General features: G+C 37.8%; 1 protein-coding gene across 5 annotated transcripts in view; it reads right to left on the bottom strand.

The window, feature by feature from the left end:
- Positions 1–6,796, bottom strand: part of wu:fb63a08 (MAM and LDL-receptor class A domain-containing protein 1) — a 35,557-nt gene extending 28,761 nt beyond the window's left edge. For 4 of the 5 annotated variants that reach the window (XM_027143255.2, XM_047806672.1, XM_047806675.1 and 1 more), the window contains exons 1-9: positions 6,600–6,795; positions 6,460–6,500; positions 6,197–6,286; positions 3,139–3,383; positions 2,890–2,968; positions 2,135–2,538; positions 1,030–1,588; positions 553–749; positions 15–395 (exon numbers count right to left, since the gene is read on the bottom strand). In XM_027143255.2, coding sequence (XP_026999056.2) covers positions 15–395; positions 553–749; positions 1,030–1,588; positions 2,135–2,538; positions 2,890–2,968; positions 3,139–3,383; positions 6,197–6,286; positions 6,460–6,500; positions 6,600–6,673 — 2,070 coding nt within the window. In that variant the 5' untranslated portion in view covers positions 6,674–6,795. Of the gene's footprint in view, positions 1–14; positions 396–552; positions 750–1,029; positions 1,589–2,134; positions 2,539–2,889; positions 2,969–3,138; positions 3,384–6,196; positions 6,287–6,459; positions 6,501–6,599 lie in introns of all 5 variants that reach the window. The other variant, XM_047806674.1, reaches the window with a different exon arrangement.
- Positions 6,797–20,374: the final 13,578 nt, after the last annotated feature.

The following is a 20,374-nucleotide window of genomic DNA, read 5'->3' as shown; positions in this document are numbered from 1 at the left end:
ATTGTATTTCTCACATAAACCAGCTTGTCCTTTCTGATTGCAAGGTGAAAGCCATTCACATCCAGAGCCACAGAGTTCAGAGATGAAGATGTATAGTTTCTCAGGTCCTCATTTCGTGCCGTTAATGTGAACTGAACTCCACCAGTGTCACATGTTTTAGCAATGGTGTAGTTACAGGTTCCCTGGAATGAATAGGCCTTGCCATCAAAGGTAATGTAATGGGGATCACCATAGACACTGCAAGTCACTGGACTGGAGGGGAAGCAACCTATTACACCATTCTCGACTTTACAGACTTCATGGGCCAGGCAAGATGTAGTTGAACATTGAATATTGCCCTGCCCAGCACACATGCATTGCCTCTCACAGTCATCCTTCATAAATCTCTCTCCTATCTGAAAGTTACACAATTAAAGAGTTGTAACTGCAGTGTTAAAAACCATTCATAACAATCATACTAATTATAGATTATTCATTGTGGAATAAAAAAATGGTCAGTGCCACATGTGGTACTTGTATGCTTATCTATTTCTGCTGTGTCTTTATTCTTACCTCATAGTGCTGTCCATCGGCCCAGCACCCACAGTCCTCCATTGGTACACACCTTCCTCCGCTAAGCAGGAAACCATCATCACAATCACATCTCTCTTGACACCTACCACAGTCCTCTGCAGCATCCAGGCTAGAACAGGTGGCAGGGCACTCACTGGAGCAGGCATTAAAGTGGCTGTTAGACCCACAGGCTAGATCTAAAATAGAACATATGAAAATCTATAAGTATTACAGCCATGTTTTATTTCATGTCACTTTTACATTAGCTGTGCTCATTTTATTTTAACAAAATATTATGCTTAGGGTTCATTAACAATTGAGTGTCAATTACTGTAACAAAGTGGTTTTAATGTGAAGTGGTGTAATTTTGGAATCAGTGTATGACAAAAACATAGGGATCATACAGGGATAATTAAAGAATGTCTTTATATTAACCAAAAATTTTCTTTATGATGTAGAAAATACTGAGGAACATACAACAATGAGTTGCATTTCTCCAGCCAGTCACAGAAATTCCAACCTCACTGCAGGACATTTCAACTGCCTGCATTACATCACATAAGGCCTCATGGTCTCCTTTAGTAGTACACATCTCAGACATGCAGCTTTGGAAGAGGACTGAGGTATCAAGTGAAGAAGAGCACTTTGAGAAGGGGCCATTTTGGGACAGCAGAACGCCACAGTACATCCTGCTTGTATATTCCAGCTTCTCAGATTCTGAGCACCCGCTTGATACAATGGGGTCTTGGCAGTAGAAACTGTCACTCTTCCTAGTCTGCCCCAAAATCTGGGTGTCCTCGACCGAAGATCCGCCCGGTATGTTCTTATCATCATCCATTAAATTGTTAAAGTTGCCACACATGCCACAGAGTTTGTCTGAATATTGGATTGGTACAGTTACCTCAACAGCACCAGTTTTGAAAAAGGAAACAGACAGGTTGAAGTTTGTCTGAAGCACTATGGCTGATCCTTGGGCATTAATTTTTATTGTGTCTTCACCTAGACTCAGGGGTAGATTCCTCCAAATCCCATTTACCTAAAAATACAAGAACTGAAAATTATTTATCTGTCTATTAATATTTAGCTAGTGCCCTAAATAGTATTCATTTAACAATACTATTTAGCTAGTGCCCTAAATAGTATTCATTTTACAATACTAAACAATACAGTCTACTAAATGTGAATAATAGTCATATCCGTAAAAGAAAAACTTAAAAATTAATAACCATAAAAAAACAATTAATGACTTTTGTTTTACCTTTTACATGTAATAGCAGTTAATACTAAACAATAATAAGATATTAATAATAATAATAAACAATTATTACTTGTGGAGTTATCACTTAGTTAAGAAAGATCATTTATATAGCTTAATGGAAGTCCACAATTTCAGGCAATTTATTCCAACCAGAGCAGCCGATATTAATTAAAACATTCTGTTCATTCTTGTGGTTGACCTCAGAAGTCCTCATTAAATTAAGTGACGTTAGGTTATTATAGGATTCAGCAAATAACTGCATTTCATAACTGCATGAGTGCCATAGTGGTTGGATGGACAAATGAAAGCAGCAAATCCACTCACCATGATCTTTCTTTTGTTCCTTCTTGGCAGAGTCACTCTTAGATATTGTATGTTCAGATTAACCTGCTGGATTTGGACTTTAGATGATTTGCCTATTTGCTCAGTCTTCACCTCCACTACAAAGTCTGGAAGCACTCCAGCCTCAACACACACCTCCGTCAGTAGATGAATACAATGACCCATAAAACGGGATTTCACCCCATCAAATGTGGTGTATCGCAGGTCACTTGTAAGTTTGCAGGTGCCAGATGTGAATGAGTCACTTGACCTTTTAGACCGAACAGTCTTACTACAGGGTTGACCATCCCCACAAGCAATTTGGGCACAGGTCAGCTGACTTTCAATACAGGTGCACTGAGTGAATTCATCTGTCCAGAACCGAGTGTCTGGCTGGCACTGGGATTCTGGTGAAAACAGTGATTTAGCATTATATATAGCTTTCAGTATATAGATAATAAACATCTTTTCATTGTGTTAAAATTTAATAATTGTAAATGAGCAACAAAACTTTTACCTGTTTGTTTAACTATTTGTATAAATGTTTTGAACTTAAAGGAAAAACAAATTATGATTTTCTTCAAAAAAATTAATTCAGAGTATATTGCAATATTCTAGCCCTGTTAATACATTTACATTGAGTGCCCTGATTGATGTCTGATTACCTGTGTTTGCTTACTCATTGCTTAGGATTATAAAGAACTAAATGGGGGTCCTACATATTAATGGTTAATTAATATAATTGCAGAACCACTCACGACACTGTCCTTGCTGGACTCCTATTCTGTCAAATACAATTTCTTCTGTTCCCTGTCTTTGTGCAACTTCAAAAATAATCTGTAGGCAAAAACAACATTTCAAGAAGTATATGTAACTTTGTCATATTCTAAAGCAAAGGAGAATATTATTACTAGACAGAATAAATGTGTTCAACATTCCACCTTTTCATAAAGCTAGCAAATAATATAAGATGTTCTTTGCAATAGTATAAATATATTTTATTGTACCTTAAAATGAATCTCTGAGTAACTCAGTGGAATGAGCACCCGCCTCCAGGCATAGCCCTTAGTATGCAGAGAGCTCCAGATTTGTGTTAGGACATCATCATTACTTAGCAGGACTCTCAATTCTGAGCTGTCATGCGCTGGCTTGTAATACCAGAATTCAAGACACGAGTCTCCAGAGAGATACAAATCCTCAGTCTCTAACCAAGTTACAGGACTCATAATATCTCTTGAGAGGTAGAATTTCTCTGAAATGTACAGAACAGTGAACAGAATTAACAATTTTTTAAATTACATACTGTATAATGATTTCTGTGTTTCTGTTAAATAAGAAACATTTTTATTCGAACATTTACTGTCTGCTTTTTATTTTGTATTTGGACAAAATTAAACCAATGATTAAATAATTCCAGTGGTATTAAATTATAAATTATAGTATTGGAAATATTTTGTTGAGATTTACTTTATCTTTTTTTTTTTAATAAGAAATAGTAATAATAGCATTAGCAGTAGTAGTAATGATAAACATATTTACAAATATACTCATTTCATCCAGAATGAAGGGGAGGTTAAAGGATCAGAAAGAGGACCAATAGAACTAGTAGTAGTAATAGTAATAATAATGCTTCTACAGCCATTAATAGTAATGATAATAGTAGTCTTTATAATAGCAATAATAATAATAATAATAATAATAATAATAATAATAATAATAATAATAATAATATTGTATATTGTACTTTGTATATGTTTTTTTTTTTTTTTTTTTTGTGGAATAAATATGGCTGCTTTCATTGTTATACTCATGATATGTTTGTCAACTAGTGTATAATGCATTAAAAAAGCATGGAGTGTAGCATGGAACCAGCCCAGTGCAAAGCCTAGGCCACCACGCCCGCGCCACACTTACCCTACGTATGTGCACACGACACACTTACCCTATGTATTATTTACTTTTATTTTTTTATATTATTATGCTCCAAATGAATGCGTGTGCACCTCATCTAATATGTGATGCATTAAAACAGCGAGACAAGTGCTGGGCCAGCTGGAGACAAGAAATATCAGACAAAAGTACAAGCTGGAGGGTGAAAGTCCAATGCCCCCGGCCCCACATCACACCCACTCACGACTAATCAGAACTGCACATGGCAGGGACTAGTATGCCACAGCCAACCAGGTTCCATAAGCAGCGAAAAAGGGAAAGAGAGAAAGAGAGAGAGAGAGAGAGAGAGAGAGAGAGAGAGAGAGAGAGAGAGAGAGAGAGAGAGAGAGAGAGAGTTTTAAATATAATAAGTATTTAATTTATATTTATTAGTCTGTGTTGCTGCCTCTTCCTGACCCTCCCTCCTCCCAATCATGTGTGATTATTGATGTCATTAATGATGGTGTATCATTGAGGATGGCTTCAGACAATGAAGGTCAGTGGATTCATGACTGTTTGAAGTTAAAGAGAGATAACCAAGACGGGTGTAATTCTGATGTATTATTTTGAGTGGAGGTAGACAAGTTTTCCATGGAGATGTACTCTATTAGTAAATTTTTCAAAAGTTGTAATGTGTATGGCGTTCCTCGATTTCCAGTTTGTGAGGATAGTTTTCTTGGCGATAGTTAGAGCCACTAGGAGTAATTAACTGTTTGTACTGTTTAAATTGATTATGGCTATGTCACCTAATATACAGAGGGAGCGAGACAGCGGGATGTGACAACCCATAAGGTTGGATAGTGAGTCGGTAACGTTTTCCCAGAATTTTTTAACCGCAGTGCATTGCCAAATAGCGTGTAAATATGTATCTGCCGTGTGTTGTGTGCAATGTGAGCATGTTTCTGAAGTACTTCACTTTATCTTGAATTTAACAAAAACATATACATTTAACATAAGTATATATGTGTATGAAAGTGCAATCCCCGATGTAATACAGCATCTTAGCATGATGCCACAATATTGGTAGAATTATTGAGTAAAACTAGCATGTTTATGGACATATGACTCAATAAAATTTATAACCAGGCTTGCTGAAAAGAAAGCATTTTTTCATTCAAAAAATATAAAAAAGTTTCAGAATATATTTTAACTACAGAACTTCTATATATTTCAGTATCCCATACCTGTGTTAGGCCCACAAAATGGTTCCATGTCACCATTTCAGGGTAGGCCTGACTGAGTTGCATGGGTTGCTACCACAAGAACAACTAGTTTTCAAATTTGGGATGACTATTCATAATTTCATAATAATATAGTGTAAACATATAGACAACAATAAATGTCATTTATAAACACTTACTTTGATAATGATTAATGATATGTAAATGTCATGGTAAATATGGTATATAAACAATATATACCATATACTGTAATAGAAAAATGTTGTGAATAACAAAAATGAACATTGAACATTCTGTACCAATACACTCACACACTAAAAACTAGGAACAGCAAAATAGTAACAAAGGGGAACTGAACTGTTTCCAGTTGCAAACTAGGCTGAAGAGACAAGAAAATTGTAGGCTGCATGTGAGTGGAAATAATGGAGAATAACGGCGTGCCCATCGCACTGCTTGTGCAATGACACGATTGCAGTAAGAACAGTGGAAGACACACCCACACTCACAAACCTTTTGTCTACCTCTATGTATAAATAGAAAACTACCTCATATCCAAATATCTCACTCTGTTCAGACTAAGGTTGGGACAAACTGATTCACACTTGCCAGTGCTTTGAATAAAGAAGTTTGATATTCCCCTGGACTCTGCTGCGTTCTTCTCTGCAACTTAAGAAAAGTTCACTTGAACTGTTATCTCTGATAAATAGAACAGAATTTCCTCCACAATACCATGACATGTAAATGTCATGAACGCATTTCTAGACATTTAATTGTCAAGTCCTGAAAACCTAACAATTTCTTCATATCTAATTATATATATACCAGATTCAAAATGCAACTGTCTATGCACATTAAATTATATGAAGTACTTTCTTAAGTTTCTGTCTTAATCTACAAAGTGTGTATGGTAATTTATAGCATTTGTAAAAAATATTTCTGTCCAAGTACAAGTTACCATGTCCTGCTTGGCTTCTGATTAACCCCTTTGCACTCCAGTCACAGAACGGAGATTGATTATTGTCAAAGTCACACTTTGTAATATAATCTGAAACAAATACAAGCATTGTAGAAAAATATTAAGAAATGAATTGAATAGCAAACCGGGACCAACTTGTATACCTGTTAAATAAATCACCAAATCAGTGATACTACAGTGATTTTAACAACAATATACTGTATCAGACAACAAACAGAAAAGAATTAAGGTTAAATTCTAACCTGCATTCTGCCCCCAATCAGGAAGAGTAACTGAAGACTTGCTTTGTAAATTAAAAAGAAATCAATGCAATAAATAATTTGTAATAATATTTTCAACAATTATGAGATTATTATATAAAAATTATAATAAAAAAACATACCTTAATAAGGCTTCAGTGATCGTCACGTATATGCAGACTAATACTTGAAGGCGAAGCCACATATGGCTTGCCATTGTATCCCTTTTTAAAAGTTTAGTGCTTCTAAAAAAATTTTAGCTGTAGTAATTTCTGGTAGTTTTTTCTGCTATCTTAATCTGGCTGTTCTGTTTAATAGTTTTTCAAAGCATTCTGTCAAACGAGGGAGTTGGGGCAAGACTTAAGAACGAAGGAGGATCTTGATGGCATACTATCAGATGACACGATTGGCCAATGCTTACAGTAAAAAGGAGTAATAATTCTGGTAATTGTTTCTCTGACCTTTTATCTGGTCACGTCTACAATGGCAAAAGTGTAGTTTATTATGCCTCTGCTTTGATTGTGCTGTTAAAGTCCTTATCAGACTATGATCCTTGTTTGTGCATGAAGTTTGATTGATTATGACCTACAGTATGTTTGCTTCGAGTGTGCTGTGTCCCTACAGTACGTCATATATTTTTTATGTAGATTTATTTGACAAATTTTCTCCTGGAAAATTAGTCTTACTGCAGACAATTACAAGTGAATGTCTTTCAAATAGGCTTAAAGTTTATACAACTATGCTAAAACATGGGATCAATTTTGTTCTTATTTTGAAGATATCAAGAAAATATGATTTTTAATTAGAAGAAGTTTGCAGGGAATGGGACACTATAAATATAATCATAGCTATTCTGGTTATGTATAACCCTTAATTTTATATTTTATGTATAATATATACCTTATGTATAGTCCATGTATACCTTATCCTTACCTTCCTTAGATTTGATTGCTATATTATTTTATGTAATAGTAATAGTAATAGTACAAGAAACAGTTACCATTTATTCTTAGACATGCAGTCCTATATCTAGGATGTTTCACAAGTGTGCAAAAAAGATTTTTAAGTGTGGTATGTATTTATTATGTGAACATGAATATACATACATTTTAAACAGTTAATGTTGGTAATGATAAAATAGAGATCTGTTATTCCTAACTGTTTACATATATCCCTTGTACCTGAGATAAGTGCAGCCATGTACCCTGCAGGTGTTGGGTTGAAAATGAAAAAAATATCCTTATAAATGACAAGTTTATGTCTGTCAACAGTACCAATGGTTATAAAATATCTTGGTCTTCCACATACTTCATATGTCAGACTTACACTATATGTTACTCATTGTGTCAAAACAAGATAAAAATCCCATGGAACATTTGTAAAATTAGGATAAATAATTATACAGTCATGTATAAGTCTCTGTTTGAAGGGGTGAAAAATGAGGAGCCAAACTCACCTCTCTCACTCATTTCCTACCGCTTATCAGAACTACCTCAGGTCAACTACCTCGGGGAGCCTGTGACTATACACCCTGGACGGAGTGCCAACCCATCTTTTACATTTACGGCATTTAGCAGACACCCTTATCCAGAGTGACTTACAACTGAGCAACTGAGGGTTAAGGGCCTTGCTCAGGGGCCCAGCAGTGGCAGCTTGGTGGACCTGGGGTTCGAACCCATGACCTTCCGATCAGTAGCCCAACACCTTAACCACTGAGCTACCACAACCCCTCACCACAACTAATCACATGCTACTTGGTATAGGCATGCAAATACTCTTAGCCACATGAAATAAAACAAAACCAAAATCAACTAATATAAATCCAACTGGCCCTGCGATGGGTTGGCACTCCGTCCAGGGTGTATCCTGCCTTGATGCCCGATGACGCCTGAGATAGGCACAGGCTCCCCGTGACCCGAGGTAGTTCGGATAAAAGCGGTAGAAAATGAGTGAGTGAGTGAGTAAATCCAACTGCTGGTACCTTAACACTCAAATGCCCAGTTGTATAAATGAGATAAATGTAAGTCACTTTGGATAAGGGCTTCTGCCAAATGCTGTAAATGTAAAAAATAAATCCCACTGTTGCAGTGTTGTAATGTAACGGAGTACAAATACTTCATTGCTGTACTTAAGTAGAAATTTCACGTATCTGTACTTTACTTCACTATTTAAATATATATCAACTTTCACTTTTACTCCACTACATTTCCTAGAAAAAATGTATACTTTTACTCTGTCATATTTCCACTAAGCATCTTCGTCACTCCTTACTACAAAATAAAATCAGAAGAAATGTGTAAGGGAGGTTTGGCATACACACATACATGAACTGATTTGATTCTAGACTGGCATCATTATATCATGCATAAAATTTTGGTGTCCACTTTTGCCATTTAATAATACCATAACTTTTGGCTTACTACAGTATGTAGTCATATAATATACAATATAAAACTTCTTGTTTTAAATTCTCACTGAGATCTAAGCCCCCTAACGATGAAATCCTAGAACCACACCTGCTCTTATGCCTACCGAAAATCACTGAAATTTTACTTTTTACTTTTACTTCAAATATTTAAGTACATTAAATATCAGAAAATTACTTTTGATACTTAAGTACAGTATATATCAGATACTTTAAGACTTTTACTTGAGTAATATTCTAAAAGGTGACATTCACTTCTACCAAAGTCTTTTTCTAGTACGATACTTGTACTTTCACTCAAGTATTGCTTTCTAGTACTTTATACAACACTGCACTGTTGCTCAATTTCAGCTGGGGTAAAATCATAACAGATATGATCAGTTTTGTCTCTATATGGCACCTACTAATTAGCGAAAGAAACACATACATACATAGGCTACCATAAACCTAAAAAATGTTTAGATCATTTAAGGCAAACCGGCACGGTAATTCACCAGTCACGGATATTTGTTATACAGTGCAAGATGCATTTGTATTTCTGTATTTGCATTTGTACTTTTGAAAGGAAGTTAGCAGTCACATTAATTAAGGAGTGAATGACTGCATATGTAGCTCTAGATATGCTTATTATCAACACATGAGCCGGAAATGGACACATATAGCAGTGCCATTGACAGTGGATTATCAGGTTCACCTTGTGATCCAAGGTTGATAAGATGATAAGAGTTATAAAATAACATTGACAGTAAAGGTTGTTGTGCAACAATCTCTTTTGTAGTTTTGTTTCCACTCAGGTCATTCCACTTTTTGTGACATTATATGACTAGAAACATGAATAATTATCATACAGCAAAGTTGAAAATGTACTTATGTTGATATGTTTAATGTGTTTAGTAAAAGCACATAAATCAAAGAAAATGAAATGTTGACATGGATAGCAGCGAATGAAAACCAACATAGCCTCAAAATGTAGCAGAGAGTGAAGCTTATTAAATTTATATTTAAATTTTTGCCAGCAAAACATACCTAACAAATAACTAACCCTATACCCTGTCATCTGTCCTTTTGTGCAGGTTGTATTTTGAAACAATGTGTACTCAGTCTGGCAACTGTCTTCCATCATTACACTTGAGAATTAGTCATTTACATGCCTACATTCAATAGAATTGTCAATGAAACAAGCTGGAAGATATTAGCCCACATGGAGATTAAAACCAAGGAGTGTGTCACTCTTTGTAATGAACTGTCACTAAGTGGCTGTATGAATCCACAGCACTGGGCTTGTTAAAGTTAGCTCACAGCATTGCTTCATACCATTTTGTTTTTTTCTTACAACCGCTGGTGGTGCTGTTGCGATTGCTCTCACAAAAACAAACAACGTTTTAAAATATTTGTTAACTAGAGATAAGAGGACAAAAAATATATAATTTATTTTTAATTTATTGCCACTTTAGCATCTATCCAATCTGTTCCCAGTTTAAGACAATAAAGAGCAATAAGAGCAAAAAAACACAAAATGTATGAATGTGTTGGGGAAAAAGAAAAGAGACAAAGTAGTGATGTCACTTATGGCTTTTCCATTCCGATCAAACAGCTATTCTGGATGATCTTGTGACTGGATCATTTTGGATGGCTAAAGAAGCCGTAGGATTCAGATCAAAGTATGCCTCCTCTCTTGATCTTTCTTCTTCTTTGTGTTTCTACCTCTTTCTTAGACTGGGAAGGACATAGTGCTTAATTCTTGAACCAAAGACCGGGAAGGATTTAGAAGATCTGGAAGGCACCCCATTGCTTTCTCCCATACTGCATACACTTTTTAAACCTTTACAAACTACATTTGACTTGAGCTTGGACATCATACAGGAAAAAAGCATTAAGGCAAAACAATTCCATCAAGAAGTATAAAGAGAAGGGGTCTAGTCTAATAATATTCATTCATTCATTCATTCATTCATTCATTCATTCATTCATTCATTTCTACCGCTTTTATCCGAACTACCTCGGGTCACGGTAGCCTGTGCCTCTCAGGCGTCATCGGGCATCAAGGCGGGATACACCCTGGACGGAGTGCCAAGTTTAATAATATGAACCAGTAAATAAATAGACAGGCAGATTGTTTGGAAAATTGGGTTTAAGTGCTTGATTTGTGCAGTTATGTTAGTAATTGAATATATTATGTCTATGAACCAATGATGAGACAGCAAATTGAAATGTGAAAGAAAACCAACAAATTCAAAATGAACTAAAATTGGAATTACAAAATCCCTGAATAAAAGAATGAAATGGTGGAATTTATTTCATCTTTATATTAGTAGATCTCAATCAACCTATAAGAGGGTGATTAATCCTATTCGGAAAGGATCCCCATTGGTGCAGGTTTTCACTTATATAAGCTACACATGATAATCGAATGTCAAGACCAACTTATTTAACATGTGCAATAAGATGTGTCTCCTGCTTGAGTGGAATGAAACCTCTATGCACACTGGCCATTTGTTGATAAGATCCAACACCCATGATGGTGTCAGTTGAATGCGGATATAGAATTAAATGGCTCTAATACAAAATACAAAGTCACTTCAATCCAATCAAACACATCAAACACATACATAGAATCATTACAGAATAAAATGCCTCTAGAGTGTTGTTTAGATTTTAATGTATACATTATGTAATAATTAATGGATTTTATATTTCTGAGACTACATTACAAATATTTGTTCTCTGCTCCTGCATTTTCAGTTGCAGTTTTTGCAGTGCTTGTTCGAGTCTTCCTAAACAGAATCATTGAGTATATAAAATCTTAAAGCACCCTATCAAGACTATCTAATTTTTATCTTTATCTTTTTGGCACACCTAAACCTTCATATCACCAACTGTAAACAGATATGACAATAATTTCAAATAGCCAATTCAGTTTGCACCCTGCTCCCGGGCAGGATGGTAGCACATTTATTGTGCTAATTGTGCGGACATTTAGGTAGATAAGAGTCAGTAAAATTTACTATACCCATGATACACATGATTGAAGTTTACCAGATTCAAAGTTTAGCTGTCTTGATCATTCACTCTAAATTCATTTAAGCCCTTGAATTTAGTTTGTAATATTTCATAGTTAGGATAACTCAGAACTACCAAATCTGAAACAAAAATTTGTAATAATTAATAATGAGATTTTAGGAAGGTTAAGGTAGAAGCAGCATTGCTGATGTCATACAGTTATGTTTGTACAGTTCGAAGGAGATCTTAAGACAGAAAATAAGACAAACTACAGATATTACTTCCGTATGTCTTATGACTGAGCTCCAAACTTGACTAGCTCCAAATTCATTCCAACCTCAGCCACCATGCCCTTAAACAAGCAGTTAGCTTAGTAAAGACAATTGCATGCATGAATGTTTGGATTCTTTCACAGAAGTTCAGAGTTGACTTTATAGAGTTTTGAGTGTTTTTAAACAAAACTTTGGAGAGTTAATTTTTCTTGTTAGATGATTTACTTTCCCTAAATAATTGTATGGAAAATCAATCATCATTATTATAATGCTACTGCTACTAATAGTACTATTACTGCTACTGCTAATGATAATTATATTGTACTGACAGTGGCAGTAACATTCTCTAAACACAAAAAAGTAATGTCCGGGGTGTTCGGATTAAAAGTTTAACAATATCAAATATTTAAAACGATCTAAAATTTACCTTAGATATGACCTAAAATTTCCAAATGGATTTTTCCAAACAGACATTTATTTTTATCATGTACATGATCTTTATTAAAATGGCTGGACATCTATATAAAACAATTAAGCAATATATTATCTACCCAACTTTCAAGATATTACAGTATCTACCCAACTTTCCCCTATTAATTGCTGTTCATATATAATTATAATGTCTATCTTAATTATTTTCTGATATGCTAAGGATTAATGCATTTATTAATTCTTTATGAAAGCATTAGTTAAGTGTTAATATATAAATAATAGTGAAATTGTTATGGACTAAAGATTCACATAAGAAATAGAACCTTACTCTGGGTCTTTACTTATGTTCAACACCTTTAGCAAACAACACTCCCTGCAATTTATCTTGTACATCAAATGTGGCTAATACAAGAAATATACTGTCAATATTATCTGTTGTGTTCTCTTGCACTCAAGAGTTAGATATGATTTGTATCTGGGAAAACCCAGTGTTAAACCCAGTGTTATATGTATTTATATGTTAGGACTCAGCCCGGACTTTGGCCATGTGCGTTTTGTTTATGTTCCTCTTCACATGTCTGCCCTGCCTTTGTCTGCTCCTCCCGTTTCCACACACCTGTTTCCCATTGTCTTTACCTTGTCTATTTAATTGTGCCGCGTTGCCATGTGCAGCACGGAATCTACTGTTGTTTTGTCCTGTCACTAGTCCGTGTCATGTTTCGTGTCTTTTTGTTATTAAACACCGTTTAATTGGCTATCCTGCATTTGGGTCAGTTTTTATTCCCGTGTACGTGACAGAAGATTCCGCCGCACCAAGACCCAGCAGTATAGCTGTAACCTGGACCGGCCGATTGGGAGCAATTTTTTTTTTGTTTCTCTTATTGGATTTTTTCCCCTGGACTTCGCGGTTTTTGTGACATCGGTCCGCATTTTTCCGGTGAGGGACGCTGTTCCGCTTCCGGTTTCTCCATGGAGGGTGCCGCCTCACTTCCTGTTTGCAGGCCATGTCACCAGCCCGAGTTTTGTTTTGTTTTTTCAGCGTCCTGTGACATCACCCCACATCTGTCCGGTGGGGGGCGTCGCTTCACATTTGGTTTCCGTGGAGGACGCTGCCCCACTTCCTGTCTGCAGGGGGTGTTGCAGGCCAGTGTTTGGCCCCTTTGGATTTGTTCTGTTTGGTGGAGGATTTTTTTTCCCCCACCCTCCCTCTCCCCGTTCCTGGTTTCTGAGAGGTGGGCCTGGCCGTGGTGCGTCGGGGTAGCGCTCGGCCCCCTGCTCGGCTGTGGACGTTGCTCGGCCCTTCAGCTCGGCTGTGGACGTCGCTCGGCCCTTCAGCTCTGTCCTTCACCTTGGCTGTGGATGTCGCTCGGCCCTTCAGCTCGGCTGTGGACATCACTCGGCCCTTCAGCTTGGCTGTGGACGTCGCTCGGCCCTATCTGGCTGCGCCACAGTGTGCCTTGCTCCCCCACCTGCCTCGCTGTGTTCCTTGCTAACACCATCTTCCCTGCCGTGTGCCTCGCCCCCCTCTCCTGGACCTTGTCAGGATTCGGTGCTTCGGGAGCCACGCCTCAGGGGGGGTACTTTTAGGACTCAGCCCGGACGTTGGCCATGTGCGTTTTGTTTATGTTCCTAGTCACGTGTCTGCCCTGCCTTTGTCTGCTCCTCCCGTTTCCACACACCTGTTTCCCATTGTCTTTACCTTGTCTATTTACCGTTGCCTTGTGCTATGTGGAATCTACTGTTGTTTTGTCCTGTTGTCCTGTCGCTAGTCCGTGTCATGTTTCATGTCTTTTTGTTATTAAATCCCGTTAATTTGGCTGCATTTGGGTCTGTTTTTATTCCCGTGTTCGTGACAATATATATATGTGGGTAGTAGTGGAGTCTGTGAATGAGTGCCAGAGGTCAAATGAGATTGTGGAAAAGATAGCCAGAGGTGGGAAAGACAGATAAGGAATGCCTTATGACACAAACCTTTACATATGTCCCTGCTAGAATAAAGATCTTTATATAAATATCATAGAAGGACCACACACACACACACACACACACACATTTATTTATTTATTTTTATTTAATTTTTTGAATGTGTGTCCATGAGAGAGACAGACAGAGAGAGAGAGAGGTAAAGAGAGGTATAGAGAGGTAAAGAGAGAGAGATAGGAGCAGATCAGTAGTCAGGTGGAGTATGTGTATGTGTGTGATAACTTACAGTGAGAGGGGCAGCAGGAGAGGAAGCTGCCATGCCGTGAAGCATTTGTTTGTGTATGGGTGTGTTTAGACTTGGATACACACATGCTGTGCGGGGCTTTGAAGTGTAAATGACTTCCATAGGAATTGTATGCGTGTGGAGTTGGAGCTCACAGTGGATTTCATTACCCCTCACTGGTAACCCACAGTTTTCTGGGGCTCAGGTGCAAGCATTGAGAGGGTTTTTTATTTTTTCAAACATGGGGGGGCGCTCTGCCTCTTTCCTTAAACATCCCTCACGATCCAGTCCAAACACACCAAACTCCATAGAACAAATACTTTGACAGCATCAAAATTTGAGTCATTCTTCTTTTGGTTTAACCTTTCAAACTGGCTTCCAGGCTTTTAAAGATAATTTTGAATGCACTGTTACTCCAGACAGAGATACAAGAAGGAATGTGCAGAAAAATTTGCTGTGCTTATGGGTGCAGCCTTAAGAATCTTAAGCAGCATCCTGCATGTTTCTCAATTAACTTTAAAATGTTCTCTATTGCATGGTAGACTGGGCCTCAAATGCACAACATTTGAGGGCTACTAATTTCTTTTTTTTCTTTGTAATGATGACAATTCTGAAAGCTCAGCTTATTACCATAACAATATGCCTTACCTTTCGGACCAGGCCATTTTATTTGCATTTCAGTTCAGAGGAACCAATCTAATTCATCAGCACAGAAAAATTATTATGCTGTCTAAATAATTGTAGTGCTTCTGCTGTTTTGTTCTGTTCTATGTAGTGTAGTCATCTTTAATTGCTACAAAGCTATTTGTAAATATGAGCAACTGTATTTAGTGTAGAAACATTGTTTAGAATCAAACTCTAAGAGCTTTTCTAATACCTCAAAAAATGCATTATATGTTTTACCAATTCTTTGAGTATTGGAATGTTGTAGGTCGGAACCTCCTGACCAAATGTGAGATGTGTAACATTAGTGGTTTATGCATGCCCTTTCTTGGAACCCATACAGTACTTGGCTGTTTTTTCCCCTTTTTGGAGTGTATTGGAAATAACCTGCTTTTGCTCTCTAGGCCATGTTGGGCTATGTCTGTCTTCATAGGCAAAGCCAATATGGTGGCAGGTCAGATTGGAGCACCCCTGCAAAAGATGGGAGGTTTTGGAGGCCTACCAGGCTGACCTGTTGAAAGAGTTGGATAAGGGATTAGTCTTTGCAGTGTTTGAGAACTCCACTAGGCCAAGGCCTAGCCTCCATGCCACCAAGCAGATAGTGCTTGGCAGTTTAATGAATGCCATATTTGTCACAAAGAGGCATCTCTGAATCAATCTAATCTGTCACAATATCTGGGAGCCAGGGCCTTCTACTAATCTCAAAATGCCTAGTTCCCACAAGGAGGAGCAGAAGTTAAACTTACACCCCTTTACAAACATTTATACAGACATTTAAACAGTCACCCAGTTAGCAGCTCTCTCAGATCAATTGGCAGCATGGATAATTCTGCCAAATGTATCTCTTGGGTTCTAGACATTGTAAGGAAGGGTTACAGAATCCAATTCTCCACCCGACCCCCTTCTTTCATAGGTATGATGCCCATTGTGGTGCACAGTGAAGAGATCTCACTCTCTTGGACAAGGGGACATTGAACATGTTTCCCTCCCCAAGAAAGAGTTAGACTTTTAAAGATAGTTAAAAAAAAAACTTTTTTAAAAAGACTTTTAAAGCTTTTTATTAAGAGGCATAGGGGGCTGCATCCAATTTTAGATCCGTGTACCTTGAATCATAGTTTTGTGCAAATGCTGATTCTTAAACTCATGAATATGGTCAAAGACTGATTTGTTCTGAAGGTTCTTCCTTTTGGTCTAGCTTTGTCTTCACACACCTTCACAAAGTGCACGGAGGCAGCCCTGGTTCCTATGTGACTCCAGGGCATATTTTTACTGAATTATATTGAAAACTGCCTCATCTTAGCTCAGTCGAAAGGTCTAGCAGTAAGGCAAGGAGATGTCATGCTTGCCCACATAAGGTGCATAGGGCTCAGGTTGAACCCCAAGAGTGCACTTTATCTTACTTATTGAAACACTTCATTAGAGGTAATTTAGGATTTGACCATGATTCAGGCACAACTGTCTCCTGCACATGTGAATTTGATCCTCCCTGCTATGAACAGAATCAGGATAGGCCAAGACTTATCTGTCATCTGGCTTAGAGGTATGTGGTCTCATGGCAGCAGCAATCGAAATTATCTCATTGGGTCTTCTAGTACACAAATTAATTTAATTTAATTTTGTTAAATTTATTATTAGATTTAAGATCTGATTCATAAATTACTTAATTAATTCTAACTTACCCTGTTATCTACAGGGTAAGTTATCAAATTGTCTAGTTTTAAACTTATAGTCTGTATCAAACTTGATTATTGATTATTGAGCACTGATTATAAAATACTATTACTAAATTATTGAGCACTTAATGGTCTCATGCCACCGTACCAGAGCGATCTTTTGTTTTCTTATGATCCTTCTACGATCAAAAGGTGCAGGCTATTTGGAAATACCTCAAGTACAAAAGGCTACAGCAGGCTGCAGAGCTTTTTCTTACAGAGCCCCACAGTTATGGAACAGACTTCCAGTGGGTGTTCCAGACTCAGACACAGGCTCAGTGTTTAAGTCCAGGCTAAAAAGACATTTGCTTAGCTTTTTATGAATAGCTTTTCTTAGTCCCTGACTGCACTTTGTACATAAGATAAGATAAGATAAGATAAGATAAGATAAGATAAGATAAGATAAGATAAGATAAGATAAGATATACCGTTATTTGTCCCACAATGGGGAAATTTCCCTGTTACAGCAGCCAAGAGTTATAAAATGCAAATATATAAAAAGAATGGAGACATTTCTGTTATTGCACATGTTTAAAATACTTTGTTACTTTGTTATTGTTTATTATTGCAGTTAATAACAGTAATAACAGTTTGTATTATAGTGACTGGTTCACTGGGAGCAGCGTTGATTGTAAAGTCTAATAGCAGCAGGGAGAAAAGACCGTCTGTATCGCTCCTTCACACACTTAGGATAACAGTCTGTCACTGAAGGAGCTGCTCAGAGATGAAACCGTTTCATACACGGGGGTGAGAGTCGTTCTGCAGCAATGATGATAGTTTTGCTACCATCCTTCTTTCTCCCACCTCCTGTACAGTGTCCAGAGGAATCCGCAGGACTGAGCTGGCCTTCCTGGTCAGCTTGTCCAGTCTCTTCCTTTCTGCAGTAGAGATGCTGCTACACCAGCATACCACACCACAGAATTTGGCTGAGGCAACCACAGAGTCAAAAAAGGTCCTTTTGGTTTTCCACGCATTTAACTGGAGGCAGCTCTGTTGGCACCAGTCCACAAAGTTCTGGATCAGTCCTCTGTACTCCCCGTCATCATCATCTGTAATGTTGTGTGTAGGCTGATAGCAGTGCAGAGAGAGGTGTGGCTGGAACTGCTGTGGAAGCAGAAAAGGGAGGTTGCAGTAGAGGGGACTATATGGGGCAGGGGAGGGTGGCTGATTAAATCTGTTAAAGAATAGATTTAGATCATTCACCCACTTCTGATCACCCTCAGCCTGAGAGCTGGGCTACTTATGACCAGTGATTGTTTTGAGCCCCTTCCACACACCACTGACGTTGTTCTGCTGCAGCTGATCCTCCATCTTCTTCCTGTAGCATGCCTTTCCTTCCCTGATCTTCTTTCTCAGTTCTCTCTGGACAATTTTCAGCTCTTTGTTGTTTCCTGATTTAAAAAACCCCTTCTTCTCTTTAAGAAGAGTCTTTATATCAGGGTTGATCCATGGTTTGTTGTTGGGAAAACACCTTACAGTCCTGGTTGGTACAGTATTCTCCACACAGAAGTTGATATACACCGTAATATAGTCTGTTAGATTGTCGATATTCTCCTCATGAGGATTACACAATTCCTCCCACATAGGAGTTTCAAATCAATAAATAATTTACATTGAAATAATTATTTCAAAATAATTTACATTGTCCATCACCTGATCACAATCATACCTAACAAGCCTGTTACACTTGAAAAACTGTAATTGTGTTCAGTGCTGCAATGGCTCAACCTGCAGCTATGTAGGCCTTCCCCATAAAGGCAGACGTGGCCAGACAGAGCTTCAATGGTAGCGCAGACTTTCTCTATGCAACTGATGAAGGGAAAGGATAGCTTGCAATTGTCTCTTCAACCCTAGGCAACCTTCCTGTGTTCATTTAGGCCCACAATGGCTGACTAGTTAGCAGTGTCCGAGGAGAACAAACAAACAGAATAAGGATTATTCCACTACATTGACACCTCAGTGTGGAGGTCTGAGAAAAATAGGAGATGCCTGGAGTTGACACAATGCCAGGCAGTGGTTGTCAAGCTTAGAGCAGACAACACAAACCTCTTCATCAGGCCAATCTAAGCTAAGCAACAACACGTCATCACCGCCCAGAGCTCTTCTAACACAGAATGTGATGGAAATTTGACTGCTGCTTGCTCCTCATTGCCCACATTGAGCTGCTCAGAGTCTGATGCAGACTACATTATATACTCATCCAAGTCAGGAGAAACCACAAAACAAGCTCCTGGAGCTGAAACTAAGAAAATAAGTATTTTATTGTACCTAGATGCATACTACAAAAATCTTGAATCTTGAGAGAAAGGGATTTACCCATCTCTTGTTCAACTTCTGCTAGCTCATCCTGTGACCTCCATAGGGCTTGGCAAGAAATACACCCAAGCAAGTGCGGAATGAGCTTAGCGACAGTGCACAAAATTGCTTTCACTACCAGTTCCTCTTAGGAAGCAATTAATTGTAAGGAGAAGGGACAAGAGGAAGGGGGACTCTTGTTCCACCTCCACTAATTCAACCTGCAAGACCCATGATAATTCGGGGTCCTGTCTCAGCAGAGGTGGAACCAAAGTCACAGTGTGAAGGTGCTTGGCTGGAGAATTGGCTGGAGCTTATGGAGAAGAAGTTTCACAGTGCACACAGCCATCTCCCTACAGAACCATCCATGCATGCTGCTTTAGCAAACAAAAATGCAGAGAAAGTGTGAGCGATCCCCCATAATGGAGCGAGGACAGAGATGCCTATGCCTATCCCTATTAATTCATAGTGAACAAGTCTGAGGTGATTGTTGCAAGAAAAAACTATCTTAGATGGTATGAGGAAGAAACCTTGAGAGGAACCCATCCTCATTTTGGCAACAAACAGAGAGTGTTTTTTTGCCGACATTAATGCAGCAAGTTCTCCCTTTTTCTTCTCCTCTCTCAAATATTTATGCTTTTGCTCGGCAGTCTTAACAGGTTATGAGTAAACCTCTGCTCTGCAGACTTCCAACAAAAACTTTTGTTTTCAGGTAAAAAGAGCAACTGTGAATTGTCAATGTCAAATGTCAATTTTCAGACATCTACCTGCATATGCCAGATGCAAGAAAAGGTTTCTCACTATTTTTTATTTCCCCCCTCTGTCTCATATCATATAGTGATTCTCTTTTCTTCACCTATGAAAAAACCAGGGACATGTGGGTAAGATAAGGATTTCAATTAAGATATTGTGA

This window comes from Tachysurus fulvidraco, chromosome 22 (assembly GCF_022655615.1).
Source record: "Tachysurus fulvidraco isolate hzauxx_2018 chromosome 22, HZAU_PFXX_2.0, whole genome shotgun sequence".
In the NCBI taxonomy this organism is placed as follows: Eukaryota; Metazoa; Chordata; class Actinopteri; order Siluriformes; family Bagridae; genus Tachysurus; species Tachysurus fulvidraco.
This window is presented reverse-complemented; position numbering and strand designations above follow the sequence as displayed.